The 13,134-nt window shown below is 32.8% G+C and overlaps 1 protein-coding gene, 1 long non-coding RNA gene and 1 other non-coding gene across 3 annotated transcripts; all 3 read right to left on the reverse strand.

The window, feature by feature from the left end:
- Window positions 1-87, reverse strand: LOC125578803. Its single transcript, XR_007316886.1, has one exon. It is a non-coding gene; the product is annotated as a small nucleolar RNA R160 (small nucleolar RNA).
- Window positions 88-884: 797 nt separating this feature from the next.
- On the reverse strand, window positions 885-3,889 carry LOC106347136 (phosphatidylinositol 4-kinase gamma 5). Its single transcript, XM_013786632.3, has 2 exons — window positions 3,640-3,889; window positions 885-3,278 (listed from the first exon to the last, which is right to left on the reverse strand). Exon 2 carries the CDS (start codon window positions 3,113-3,115, stop codon window positions 1,253-1,255), a length of 1,863 nt encoding a protein of 620 aa, XP_013642086.2. The 5' UTR covers window positions 3,116-3,278; window positions 3,640-3,889; the 3' UTR covers window positions 885-1,252.
- A 6,092-nt stretch (window positions 3,890-9,981) lies between these two features.
- On the reverse strand, window positions 9,982-13,027 carry LOC106378741. The gene is made up of 2 exons (XR_007316332.1): window positions 10,398-13,027; window positions 9,982-10,317 (listed from the first exon to the last, which is right to left on the reverse strand). It is a non-coding gene; the product is annotated as an uncharacterized LOC106378741 (long non-coding RNA).
- Window positions 13,028-13,134: the final 107 nt, after the last annotated feature.

The following is a 13,134-nucleotide window of genomic DNA, read 5'->3' on the forward strand; positions in this document are numbered from 1 at the left end:
AGCAATTCAGAGAACTTTGAAGGTATGTAATATAAAATCCACATGAATTTTGAATTCAGAGGCTATTTATATTCTCATCATAATGCTTTGCTTCCTCCCAATACCAGTAAACAAAACCATTAAATTACAAAACAAGCCGCACAAGATCTAAAGCTATTGAACATCAACAGAGATGAAACCCAAGAAGCGCAAGTGCCAATATATATAGCACCAAAACAGTACCCTTTTCTCGATTTTGTTATGGTGCTTATACTACCGCAAGTACAAACAAACAAAGTTAAAACTTTATGAGGACAAATCAACAAACTTTGCTATACCATCCTAATCCTACAAATGTAGAAAGACCCCATAATCTATTAAACGATATTTGACAATTCTTCAAACTTTTAGGATGATTTCCGTTGATGTTAGTAGCGGTTGTGTGCATTTATAAGAAGACAACCGCAACCGGGTAGGTTAACTAGTACGAACCGGGTCGGGTTTTGCGATCCAGCCTCTAAAATGGATACTCGGCCCATAAGATTTTTGTGTGCTCCGGATCCTAACCTTTCCTATGCACCTGGATAAGATCAACATTTTCCTTTGTGGGCTTTCATTATTTCCACGAGACTTGAGATAAAAAAGGTTAGAACTTAGAACCAAAGACCAAAATCGTCACACCTCTATGTACATGCCAACCTAGTTCTACTTGGCAACCAAAAAGAATCTCAGTTTGATCAACGGCCGGAACAGGAAGCTAGATGTGATATGCTCGCTAACATTAAAGAAACACATGAGCTTAAAACGAAGTAATCATTGACGTTTAAATATTTGAGTGAGAGTAATGTTGTCAAGAACAGTGAAAGGAACATGAGCCTCGTCGAAGATGATGATTAACTTCACTGTTTAACTTTTAAACAAACCCAATCTTTTTTCATCCACTTTTCTTTTTTAATCTACAAAGTGATTTATAAAACATAAAGAGGGTCTACATGCTTTAAACGAGACAGCAGAAACCAACGAGATCCTGAGGGTTTTAACAAGTTTTTAAAAGAATGAACAAAAGACACTGTGACTAAATTCTCTCTTCATCTCTCGACGCTCCTCCACACTAAAAGCTGCAATCAACCCAATATTTACACTAAAATCCATACCACTCTTCTCTTACTTGACCATCCTTTTCCACCAGTTCAGCCTATAAGCCAAACCCTTCACTTACACAATCCTTTATTCTTCTTCTTCTTCTTCTTCTTCTTCTTCAGTCTCTGACATCTCAAAACTGACACGAAGTTCCCAGCCTCTGCCTCAGATTCTGTCCTAAAGTTATGGCCTTGCGCTTTGCAAATGCTGGATAAAGTAGCTCTTGATACTTCTCCAGGAAAATCTTCCACTCCTCTTCACTCATATCCGAGAGCTTCACAAAGCTTGTGCTTGCTGGTATCTGCTCTTCTGCACTCCTGTGTCCAGACGAAGCATACCCGCTCTCTGCTCTCGCTCCTGGGTGTTTCTGATACTTCTGGCTCTTTTCACCAAGAAGAGTGCTTTTCAAAGACATTGAAAGCTTGCTAACCGCCCCCATTTTCTCTGGAATAGCTATCTCATTCACTTCCTTCTCTTCTTCCTCTTCTTCCTCTGTTGTTTCTTCCACCTTTGACAGATGACAACGAGCGTTTCCAAGAGTAAATCCAAGTGGGGATGTGATGTTCTCCTCACAATCTAAATCAAACTGGAACTCAACATCACCGCCCAAGTCTGATCTTGGAGACTCAGCTTCCTTCTCTCCTATCAAACTCCTAGCCTCAAGACAAACCACTTCAATCTCACTAGGCTCCTCGTCTCCAGCACGAACCTCTCTAGTCATCATCTCACCAATCTCAGCCAAACATAGACCATAAGCAGCAGCTTCCTTCAGTAAAATCGTACATAAAACTAGAACTCTGAGACTAGCCTCTCGTACCATCGGAAGCTCCCTTCGCAGCATCTCACAATCTTCAAAAGGATCAAGATTCGCTATGTACTTCAGCTCGTCTTCTGAAAACGGGATCGACGCCTGCGGCCAATGAATCCACTCAAAGTAAGGATCCTCAAGAGTCTCCGGCAAGCAAAGACCGTGATCAATCGGAATAAGCTCAACCTGGCCAAACATCCCCACACCATCCAGCTTCCTAACCAGAAGGTTCCCTGAGTGTCTGTCCGTATTCAAGATTCTAACGTCAAGAATCCCTATACGGTGCACAGCCGAAACAGGGAAGCTGGACGTTCCATGCTCGCTAGCATCATAATCATGAGATATAAACTGCTGCAAAGAAGCAATCTTGCTCACCAACACCTTCTCCATACGCTTACTCCCCTTCACTCCATTGTTAACATTAAATATCGAGTGAGAAATCTTCACAAGAGCAGTGGGAGGAACATTTGCAAAACCATCCTTGTCAAGGAGATAAGCAGCAACTTCTCTATAACCTGTCTCCCCAACACGCACAGAGCGTTTCAACCCAGGCTGTCCAAGCGCCTTACCAACAAAGCCTTTCGGATTATTAGGAGCAAAAGGCTCCTCATCAGTTGGTTTAACAATCGCAACGCTATCCCCACGGATGTTCTTGAAGAAGTAGACTCCTCCAAGACCACTGTTGACAGCAACAGGATCAATCCCTCTCTTCAACGCTTTTGTAATATCCTTCGCCATTTGCCTCACAAAGGAAGAACAAACCGAGTTCCCAAGAATCTCAATAGAACTGGTCTCATCTCTACCCTGCTGAAGATCAGCTCTCATGGGAGAAAGACATGGAGTCGATGAACTCCGGTGAAAGTTGTTCCGAGTTAGTAGCAGAGGAGAATCATTCCTGACTGATGTAAGATCATTATTAAGCACCAAATCCCCAAAGGTCAAGGAGCTTTCCTCTGTAGGGAAGTTGAGAGCAACCTGCAGCTTCCTTTTCACAGTGTGCGCGTTATCACTACGGTCCAGCTCCAACCCCAGTACACAGCCAGTCTCTGTCTGGACAAAAACACGCCTACGACCCACAGGAGGCTTCATCCCCATCTTGTTAAACTCGTGGAACTCTCCCGTCAAGGGGCTCTTTAGAAGCGAAACTGCCATTTGTGTCTGAATAGGACTGTTGAGCTTACGTGACATGAATGTGGAGAACAAGCCAAAGAAGTCACAGCCTTCAAAAGAAAGTATCTTCCTTCTTCCTCCTTGCTTAAATCAAAGACCAGTTAACCAAACCAAATCCTCGAACTAAAGACGAGCTTCCATAGTTAAAGTCCAGATGACAGGAGCATAACAACAAAACAATCTGCAAATAAAGATATTGAATTGAGAGTGAGTGAGTGAGTAATAAACACACAAAAATCAAAACTTTATGCAAGAATCATCTAAAACTAGCAAATAGAAAAGTAACGGAAACAAATGTTGATGTGTCTTCTTTTTTACAAAGCATTAATAGCAAAAAGGAACCGTAAAAGAAAACATTAGCGTGTATACAAAAACAATCTAACATCCGAGATTAATCATGCATGATTGATTGGCTCTTTTTATGAATCAAAAGAGGTAAAAGGATCGAACTTGAAATGGCATATATGAAGACTAATTGAATCTTAAGACCTAGAAATCAAATCAAATCTCCAGAATCATGGAATCTAAGAGAAGACTCTCACCAAACGAAAACGACGCGACGGCGAGGAGAGAGAGAGGAAGGGATAATGAGCTTAGACGAAAGAGCCAACCGAGAGAAAGGAGCTCGACAACGAATACTGCAGATGAGATTAAAAAAAAGCCAACTCGTTCTGAGTCGACTCAGGAAGGTCTCTCGCTTGGAAGCTGTACTTTCTCCTCTTGTTCCTATCTCTTTCGCTTCGTCATCACTTACACAGACATTTAACCTCTCCTCACCGCTTAACCCGAGGGTTAAAAACTAACCACGGTTAAATACAGAAGAATAAATAAAATATTCTCGATTGAAATCAGCTGAGTAAATAATTCGAAGCGTCTAGAACGGGAGATCGCAGCCGTCGAAATAATGTAGGCGAAGTGAGGAACGTACGATGAGAGAGAACCGGACTAAAGAAAACAGGAGATGATGACGTGGGCACTAACGATTAGAGCTTTGACGTGGCTGGGTCAAACATCTCAGTTAGTTGAGTTACCATAATTGCCCTTATCGACAAAGACTAATTTTAGTTTTTCTAATTTTGGAAAGACTTGTCATACAATACAAGTGTGTGTGTGATCGATACCGACATCTTCTCGATAATTATATGATTATTGACGTATTCTCCAAGTGATTTTGTACGTATATTAAGTGTATAATCGATATGGTTTAATACAAGATCATAATCATAATCTTGGTCACTTTAAAGTTAGAAACACAATCATGATCAGTTTATAGACAACTGTACGTAGTAATTAAAATGATTATAATCATTGAAAAGCGAATATTTATTTGATATTCACATTTTATACTTATCTTGGCATGCTGTCCAAAATGTGTCTCTGACAAATCAACTTAGTTTATACAATTTTACTACAATGTTAACATTTGTATTCATCTTCCATTAGGATCACATTGGGTTTTCAGATCGAAGAGGGCTGAGTTGTCCATCGTATGGAATGTTATCGTATGTGTCAAGTGAACATGTCATTTGTATAAACATGAAATGGTAGACGTATGCATCCATACATCTTTAGATGCCATATTACTAGGCATGTTATTGTGCATTTTGCCTTCTACTGTATATTATAATATCGGGGTAAATGAGTTAAGCTTCTCTATTTTGCTTTTCTCATAATATACGAGTGAAATCCAATGTCTTACAGTAAACTAGTTACCAAAACCATTTTTTTGGTTCAGTAATTCAAAAGACACATCTATAGTTGGGGGAGTTCAGTACTATCGATATCTTAGATGGCAAGAATCATGTCTTTCACAAATTATTGATTTAACATACGAGTCACTGGCCAGACAATTATCCAAATTAATTAAGTACCTCGACCATAAATATGAACACAAACTGTTTTGTTAAGCATCATGTTTAGGCACAACGTGATAGAGGTGTAGAGCGGTCAACGGCCGGGTAGATATTTTCCGACATAAGCAAATCCACTACAATGCTTGTTTATTCCTCTTCAGGCGTTGTTAGTTTATTTTGAAATTTTGAATTGGCCCTTCTTTTAATAATATTTGAATCTACCATAGAAATTGAGCTTGAAAGAAACTAGGTTGTTTTTTCATAAGTTTTGTGTTTTCCCCGTACCTTTTCTTACCCCTCTATAAGAGTTTTTTATGTATCATATCGTAATCTCTGGTTCTTTAAGAAAATTTCACTGACACTGATGAAACAACGTGCCAACTATATGCAATATTTAATTCATTCCACCAAAGGGGAGAAGACAAAAAAAGATCGTGCAGGCGACTAAATCCAGGGGACTGGTGATTGGTGAACGTGAAGCTGATTCAGTGGCCAGTTGAGCTATACGACGATTTTATCCCCTCACGTATCATTATGTATCTCGCGCTCAAAGTCTAATTTGCAAACTCTCTTTTAATATATTTAAGTGCTATTGTTGGAATTTACCCATATATATATGAGTATTTGCATATATCTATATATATATATATATATATTCTCATTTTATACTTTTTGTTTAATCAATATTAATTAGTAATATTAACCAAACATCAGAACTAAAAATATTGATAATTGATTAAATTGTTTATGGATGTGATGGTATTTGAATATATAAACCAAGGGTAGTGGGCTCTTTCCCTCCCTAAATTAATTTTGTCTTTTCCTTATAGATTGGTGTCTAATTAGTAGTACTAGATCCTTTCTCTGCGCTACGCGCGGGTAATATATTTTAATTTGTTATATTTACCATTTTTATTTTTATGTGAATTTTTGTATATTAAATTATATATAACTAATTTTTAAATTTGATTTTTTATATATTTTAGTTTGAAGTAAGTATTTCTATTATATGTAACACAATTAACTAATAAAATATGAAGAATCAAGTCCGAGATTTTAGAGTTATGTAAAAAAAAAATTATGTATAGAACATAAATTATATTCGTTTAAAAGATTGAAATCTCATCTCGAATAAATTCACAAAAAGAAAAGTACTCCAATAACATACTTAAAATATAAAACTCCCTTTTAAAAAAAACGTATTTAATAATATTTTTTACGTGTAATAGTTGAAAACTAACAATTGAATATCGGTTTAGAATATTATTTTAATATATCTAATGGTAAAATATTAATTGTAATAAAAAAATTTTGAATTTTGTAATATTACATGAATTAGAAGTCTTTAAAATCTAAAATCTATTTTATTAACATAATATATTTTTTATTCATTTATTATTTTTACATTACAAAATATTGCTTTAGTTTTATTTGTATATTAATTTTTTAATAATTTAGTTTCTTTTAAAGTAATTTTAAAATTATCAAGAATATAATATATTTAAAATTATTTATTTAAATATATCCAAATATAATATCTCATTTTTATGTGTGTATTTGCGTTGAGCATATTTAATTTGTAGTTTGTATATTTAATAACACCTTGTTGCGTGTCGTTCTATAGTTTTAATAAATGTGTTGTCATTTCATTTTTCTTACTACTAACATGATTTTTTAGTGATCAGTGATAATATATTTTTAACGTTATGATTTATATTTTCTAAATTTTCATGCTGGCACTTTTTTTTAGAATCATTTTAATTAGATAATAGATTTAAAGATGTAAATAAAACTGTGTATGTTGTAAATTTAGACTTTTTAGTATAACTGAGCACTATCAATTATGAAAATTATATTATGATTTTATTTTATTAAAATTTTTTTTCTGTTTTTATTTATTTTTTTGTATTTTTACAATTTTATTGCCTTATTCTTTAATTGCAGAGAATTTCTATTTCTAATTTTTGTTTCATATATCTTAAAAGTCTTCGGTTGATGTTTGTTTGTTTTCATTCTCCAATTACAATGTACAGTTCGAGCATTTTGAGAGTAACATGATATTAGTTGTTGATTATCTCACTCCAATTAATAATGCACAGAATGAGAGAAATTCAAGGTGATGCCACTTTACAATTTTGTCCTCATATCTATATAGAGTTAGTTTATAAATTATACTATTTATTTCAAAATGTAATCAGTTTTAATTAAAATCTGTAATATTTAAAAGATATTACTTTAGAAAACTGTCATTTAGTTTATAAATTTAATCAATTACACAATAATTTACATAATTTAATTGGCCACACAATATCCAATAAATATAAAGTTACATTGAAATATAAAAACAATCTATATAGTGAAACAAAAAATACTTTTAAACCATTATATTTCAAAACAAACGAAATATTCAAATTATATTGAAACATTAGAATAGTAAGAATCAGAAAAGCTGAAATCTCAAAGTTGATCATTTACGTCGGCCATGCCTTAGACCATCTCCAATGTATTCCTCTATTTTTTTCTCTGAAATAGAGGTATTTCATAATAGAGATGAATGTGTCTCCGATGTATTTTTTTATTTTCTCTCCTAAAAAAGAATATTTTTGATATATTCTTTTCTAAGTTTACAAATAATATTTTTTATTTGTGAAAGTTGAAAACCAGTCCAATTTATTTTAGTATTTTATAAACTTATGATATTATTTACACTAAATATTTCTTTACAAACTATTATGTAAATAAAAAAATATAATTATATTCATATAAATAACATATTTCACTAAAAAAATATTTTCGGTTATGATTTTTTAAGTAAAAAGTTAAAGGATCATTTTGTAAAAAAAAATAGATGAGGTGACATGGCAAAAATATAGTTTCTCATTGGCCGATTATTTTCGCCTACGTGGACACTTTATCTGAGGCTTATATCCTCTAGTTTCAATTAAAATCTGTAATATTTAAAAGTTATTACTTTAGAAAACTGTCATTTAATATATAAATTTAATCAATTACACAATAATTTTCATAATTTAATTGGCCACACAATATCCAATAAGTATAAAGTTACATTGAAATATAAAAACAATTTATATAGTGAAACAAAAAATACTTTTAAACCATTATATTATAAAGCAAAGGGAAAATTCAAATTATATTGAAACATTAGAATAGTAAGAATCAGAAAAGCTGAAATCTCAACGTCGATCATTTACGTCGGCCATGGCTTAGACCATCTCCAATGTATTCCTCTATTTTTTTTCTCTAAAATAGAGGAATATTTTCATAATAGAGATGAATTTGTCTCTGATGTATTTTTCTATTTTCTCTCCTGAAAAAAATATTCTTGATATATTCTTTTCTAAGTTTACAAATAATACTTTTTATTTGTGAAAGTTAAAAACCAACCCAATTTATTTTAGTATTTTATAAAATTATGATATTATTTACACTAAATATATCTTTACAAACTATTATGTGAATAAAAAATATAATAATATTTATATAAATAATATATTTCACTAAAAAAATATTTTCGGTTATAATTATTTAACTAAAAAGTTAAAGGATCATTTTGTAATAATAAATTGAGGAAGCGACATGGAAAAAATATAGTTTCTTCGCTAAAAAAATATTTTCGGTTATCTTATATATTAAAACAGAAGTCACAACCTTAATTCATGTGTGATTTTTTTAAAAAATGGACCTACTGGACCTATTCCTAGAAAATCATGTTACATTTAATCTCTAGTCTTATCATTTAAATATTGGACTTACCAGAATTTTTTATTGGGATATCAATAAATATATTTAAACAATAGATGATCTATTAGATTTATAGATAGTGTAAATTAAATATTTATAATTTAATGTTGTAATACTATACCTTCATATGTTAATTATTTAAATATTTATCGATGTTAACTTTTAAAATTATTAATTTTGTTTTTTAAATAACAAAATCATATTATCTAACAACGATTAACATTTACTACCTTAAACCAATGAAAACAAATTTAAAACTATATAGTTCATTTTAAAAATTAAACAAAACTAAAATTTTAATTATTTACTCGATGATATAAATCTATGTAAATAACGATTTTAATAAAGAAATAATAATCCAAAAGTATATATAGAAGAAGATACAAATACATGTGAAAGTTTGAAACAATCTATTCAGTGAAAAAATATACCGTAATCTTATTATGTTTTAAAAATTGATAAACACCTATATATTATAATATATACCAATTTAGAATTGACAACAAAATATTTATATAAAAATAAATGATAACAAAAACCCGCGCGGTTGCGCGGATCGAGATCTAGCAGAAAAATAAATAGAGGAGGTGACATAGCAGAAATATAGTTTCTCATTGACCGATTATTTTCGCCTACGTGGACACTCTATCTAAGGCTTCTATCCTCCTTTTATTACTTACTATGGTTCTGGGCTACGACCGGGTTTTTTTGTTTAAATTTAGTTTTGATTATATCTTCTCAATGTTTATTTAGTATATAAATATTATGTATAAACTATAAGTAGCTAGACAGTTATAAAATTATATTTTGAATGTCCTAGATCATTTTTGTGTTGGGATGTGTTATATTTCTTACATAACCATGAGCGCCTTAGGACATTCTATAAGACTTGTTCTTGGTCATACGTGTCATTGTTGAGCATCAAGCTATGACTCCTTGTTCTTGGAAATAATGCCAACACTAACCGGATGCTCAACGACAGATATACAATCTGTGATTCCATTTATATACCTGCACCTTTTCATCTGAAATCTTTTTATTATGTCAACTATTGTTGTGTTTTTTGTAGGTCAAGGAACTAAACTCAAATGTTGCTCTTTTAAAGAAGTACGTCATGCCATTTGCTTTTTTTTATTGTTGTCGAAGATATGTATACAATTGTTGGAAGTGTTGCTTGTTATTATGTTTGTGGTTGTCGATGATAATAAGGATGATTTTTTTACAGACCTTCCTCTTCTTATAACATTCTTTTTTTTACATGGAAGAAAATGTCTTAAAAACTTCTAGTAAGGCTTTTTATTCTCGTCTTTGAAACAAACCAACAATGACACGCTGTTTATTCTCCAATTATATGAATACACCTACTTATCTAGAGTACTTACCGGGTCCTTGTCACTTTCAAACATAACCAACATCAAAAACTTATTTATAGAGAAAACTCCATGGTGGATGACTTTCATTAAACACTCGAGAGGGGAAGAATATCACTACTATACATGGAGCTATGCCAGCTGAAAACTTCTGTCAACAGTATATTGACATTCCCACCTACTTATGGATAAGAGATTGGCGAACCCTAGCACCTGTACCATCACCACCTGCTACCTATCATCATCATTATTGCTACAAACTCAACAAATTCAATTCTCATTGGTAAATGTTAAAGATGTATAAATATTACACACCATGATCTGCATCTTTTCTCTGCATTCTCTTGCACAATCATCCCCTTTCGCTGCAAAGGTCTCAAAAACGCCAAACCTTAACGTACAAAATCATGGTGTTTCACATCTGTAAGATCAAAAACCTGTAAATGTATAGCTACTATGAGCTCACAAAGCATATACAATTAACATAAAAGCAAGCAACAACAATGCAAGTTATAAACAACAATGCAAGTTATAAAGTTTATGTCTTTTCATGGTAAGAAAAGTTGTACTCTTGTCAAGTACCATGAAAATTTGACACACGAATCTGAATTTTTATAGCCAAAACAATGTTTTTCACCTAGAATCAGAGAAAGATAGAACACTAAGAATCTCATGGCTCTCAAACCCAGATAGATTCTACATGTACCATATCCTTTAGAACAGAGTGATTCCATTCACTATATAAACCCAAATCTAGTGAAGCAGACTAAAGACCCTGTTCGTATAAGGAAAAAAGTAGCGACCCAGAACTATAATTAAATTCATTTGAACCAACATCAAATCTAACAGTCATAATTAGCTTCGTCGGACAGTCGGGCCGGCTCCCACCCACCACCTCCTTCGGCGTCTGAGCCTACTGACGAAGTAGTTGGCATCCGGTGACGTTTCAGTGGTGCTTCTCTTCTCCTTTTTCCGATACCGTTTTTCAATCCATGGCGCTGCGGATCCCTAGGAGTGCCTCATGGGTCCTGGCGGCTCGTTGAAGGTGTTGCTCTGCTAGAGGACGGTGGAGCCCCGGCGAATAACGAAAATCAGTCATTGGAATTTCTAGGGTTTGTATCGATCTGTTGGGAGGGGCTCGTTTGACGGCAGATCTACCACGGAGAAGGCTGTTCTCCAGGTTCGTTTACTTTCCGACATAGTTACTTCTCGAACGGTGAGTGTAGGAGGAGGATCATGTGATTGTTCGGACCTATGAGTGGTGGAGCCTCTTCGCAGTCAATGTGGCGAGATAGGGAGTCGGTGTTCTTTGCAAATCCGACGTTATGTGGCCGCATGACCCCTCCGAGACGGCGGTGCTTTGAAGGTACACCGGCGACAGTTCTATCGGCTGGCATGGACACCCCGTCGTAGTGATGACCAGATAACTGAATCTCCATGCCGTCGGTGTTCATCGGAGGTTGAGGCGTAGCCTCCTTCGTGTTCTTCCCCATGTTCCAAATCTTTTTGCTTGAAATCTGTTGTTTGTTGTGTTTCATCTACTTCCCTGTAATCTAGCAGTCTCTGTTTCACCCGTGAGAAAGAGAAGAAGCCGAAGAGATACTGAAGATAAAAAGTTGAGAGAAAGAAGATTTTTCTAATCCAATAAATAATTCAGACGAAAACGCAATCGTAAAATAAATATTTATCGTGTAAGTAAGGCCCACCTAAAGAAGAGAGAGTTTGCTGACGTGTCAAAAAGAAGTCTCCTGATTTGCTGATTTAATTGTCCTATGTGGACACACTCTCTGATGCTCATATAACCCTTTTAATATAGGTTAGATATCGTGATTCCCTCAGAAAAATGCAATTTCAAATATTCTTTGAAAAGAAAATTGCAGCAGTAACAGGCCAGTCGCTATGTGAAAGGATAGATAATTAAGAATATGAATAAACTGGTTAACTGACATATGTTTAGAGAGAAGTTAAGTAAATTTCAATTGGGTATGTACAATCTAGGTGAATGAAAGGCCAACTAAGGTTATGAATGGGAGGCAGGAGAAAGGCAGATCATCTGCTGTTGCAGGAGAACTGCACTTGAATCACCCATTCACCATTTTCTGTTTTTAAAATTTATTTGGCAGGAGAACAGCAAGCAGTTCAGAATTTTTTGTCTTTTTCTGTGAAAAAGCAGATCTCCCACATGCAGTTCTGTCTACTACTATTTGGTGATGTTCTCCCACTTTTTTTCTTTTTTGACCAATAAATGATTTTATTACAAATTATTAATATATTTAATAATCTTCTATAATCTTTTATATTTAATACTAACCATATTTAAACTACAATATTATATATTTACATAATTAAAAATTCACATATCATATAAAAAGAGAGATAAGTAGACAATGAGATGTTTTTTTAATAGAAAATAGAAATATTTGGTTAATTACTAATATTTTCATTTTTTTAATTTTAAATTTTAGTAACATAACTTTAGTGAAATATTTATTGTTATTTACGTATTGTATTTGTATATTATGTATATTATTGTTATTTTTATTATTTAAATATATAATATATTTTTAAATTGCTTTTATCATTATAAATTGTAATTAATGTTTTCAAAATCGGACCAGAGACGGTAGATCAAACTGGTCAGACCGTGACTTATTTTTTCGACTTGTTTCTGGTTGTGTTAAAAACCGGATTTGAGTTATACCGGTAAATCCAAATCAAAAACCGGTCAAACATGCTAAAATCGTGATCTGATTCGATATTAAAAGCTGGTTTTTAATTAAGTTAAAAATTATAATTTTATAAAAATCATAAAAATTTCATACGTTTTCTAATAACCATTTAAATAAATTGAGTTTGTCATATTTTATATCATTTTATTTTGATATCATTTTAGATTCTAACAATGATAAAATTGCATGAGAATAATTTTGTAGCTGTACTTATATATATATATATATATATATATATATATATATATATATATATATATATATATATATATATATATATAATTAATTAATTTAATGTAAAATTTAAATTTAAAATATGGTTG

The sequence above is a fragment of the Brassica napus genome, chromosome A9, assembly GCF_020379485.1.
Source record: "Brassica napus cultivar Da-Ae chromosome A9, Da-Ae, whole genome shotgun sequence".
NCBI classification, from domain to species: domain Eukaryota; kingdom Viridiplantae; phylum Streptophyta; class Magnoliopsida; order Brassicales; family Brassicaceae; genus Brassica; species Brassica napus.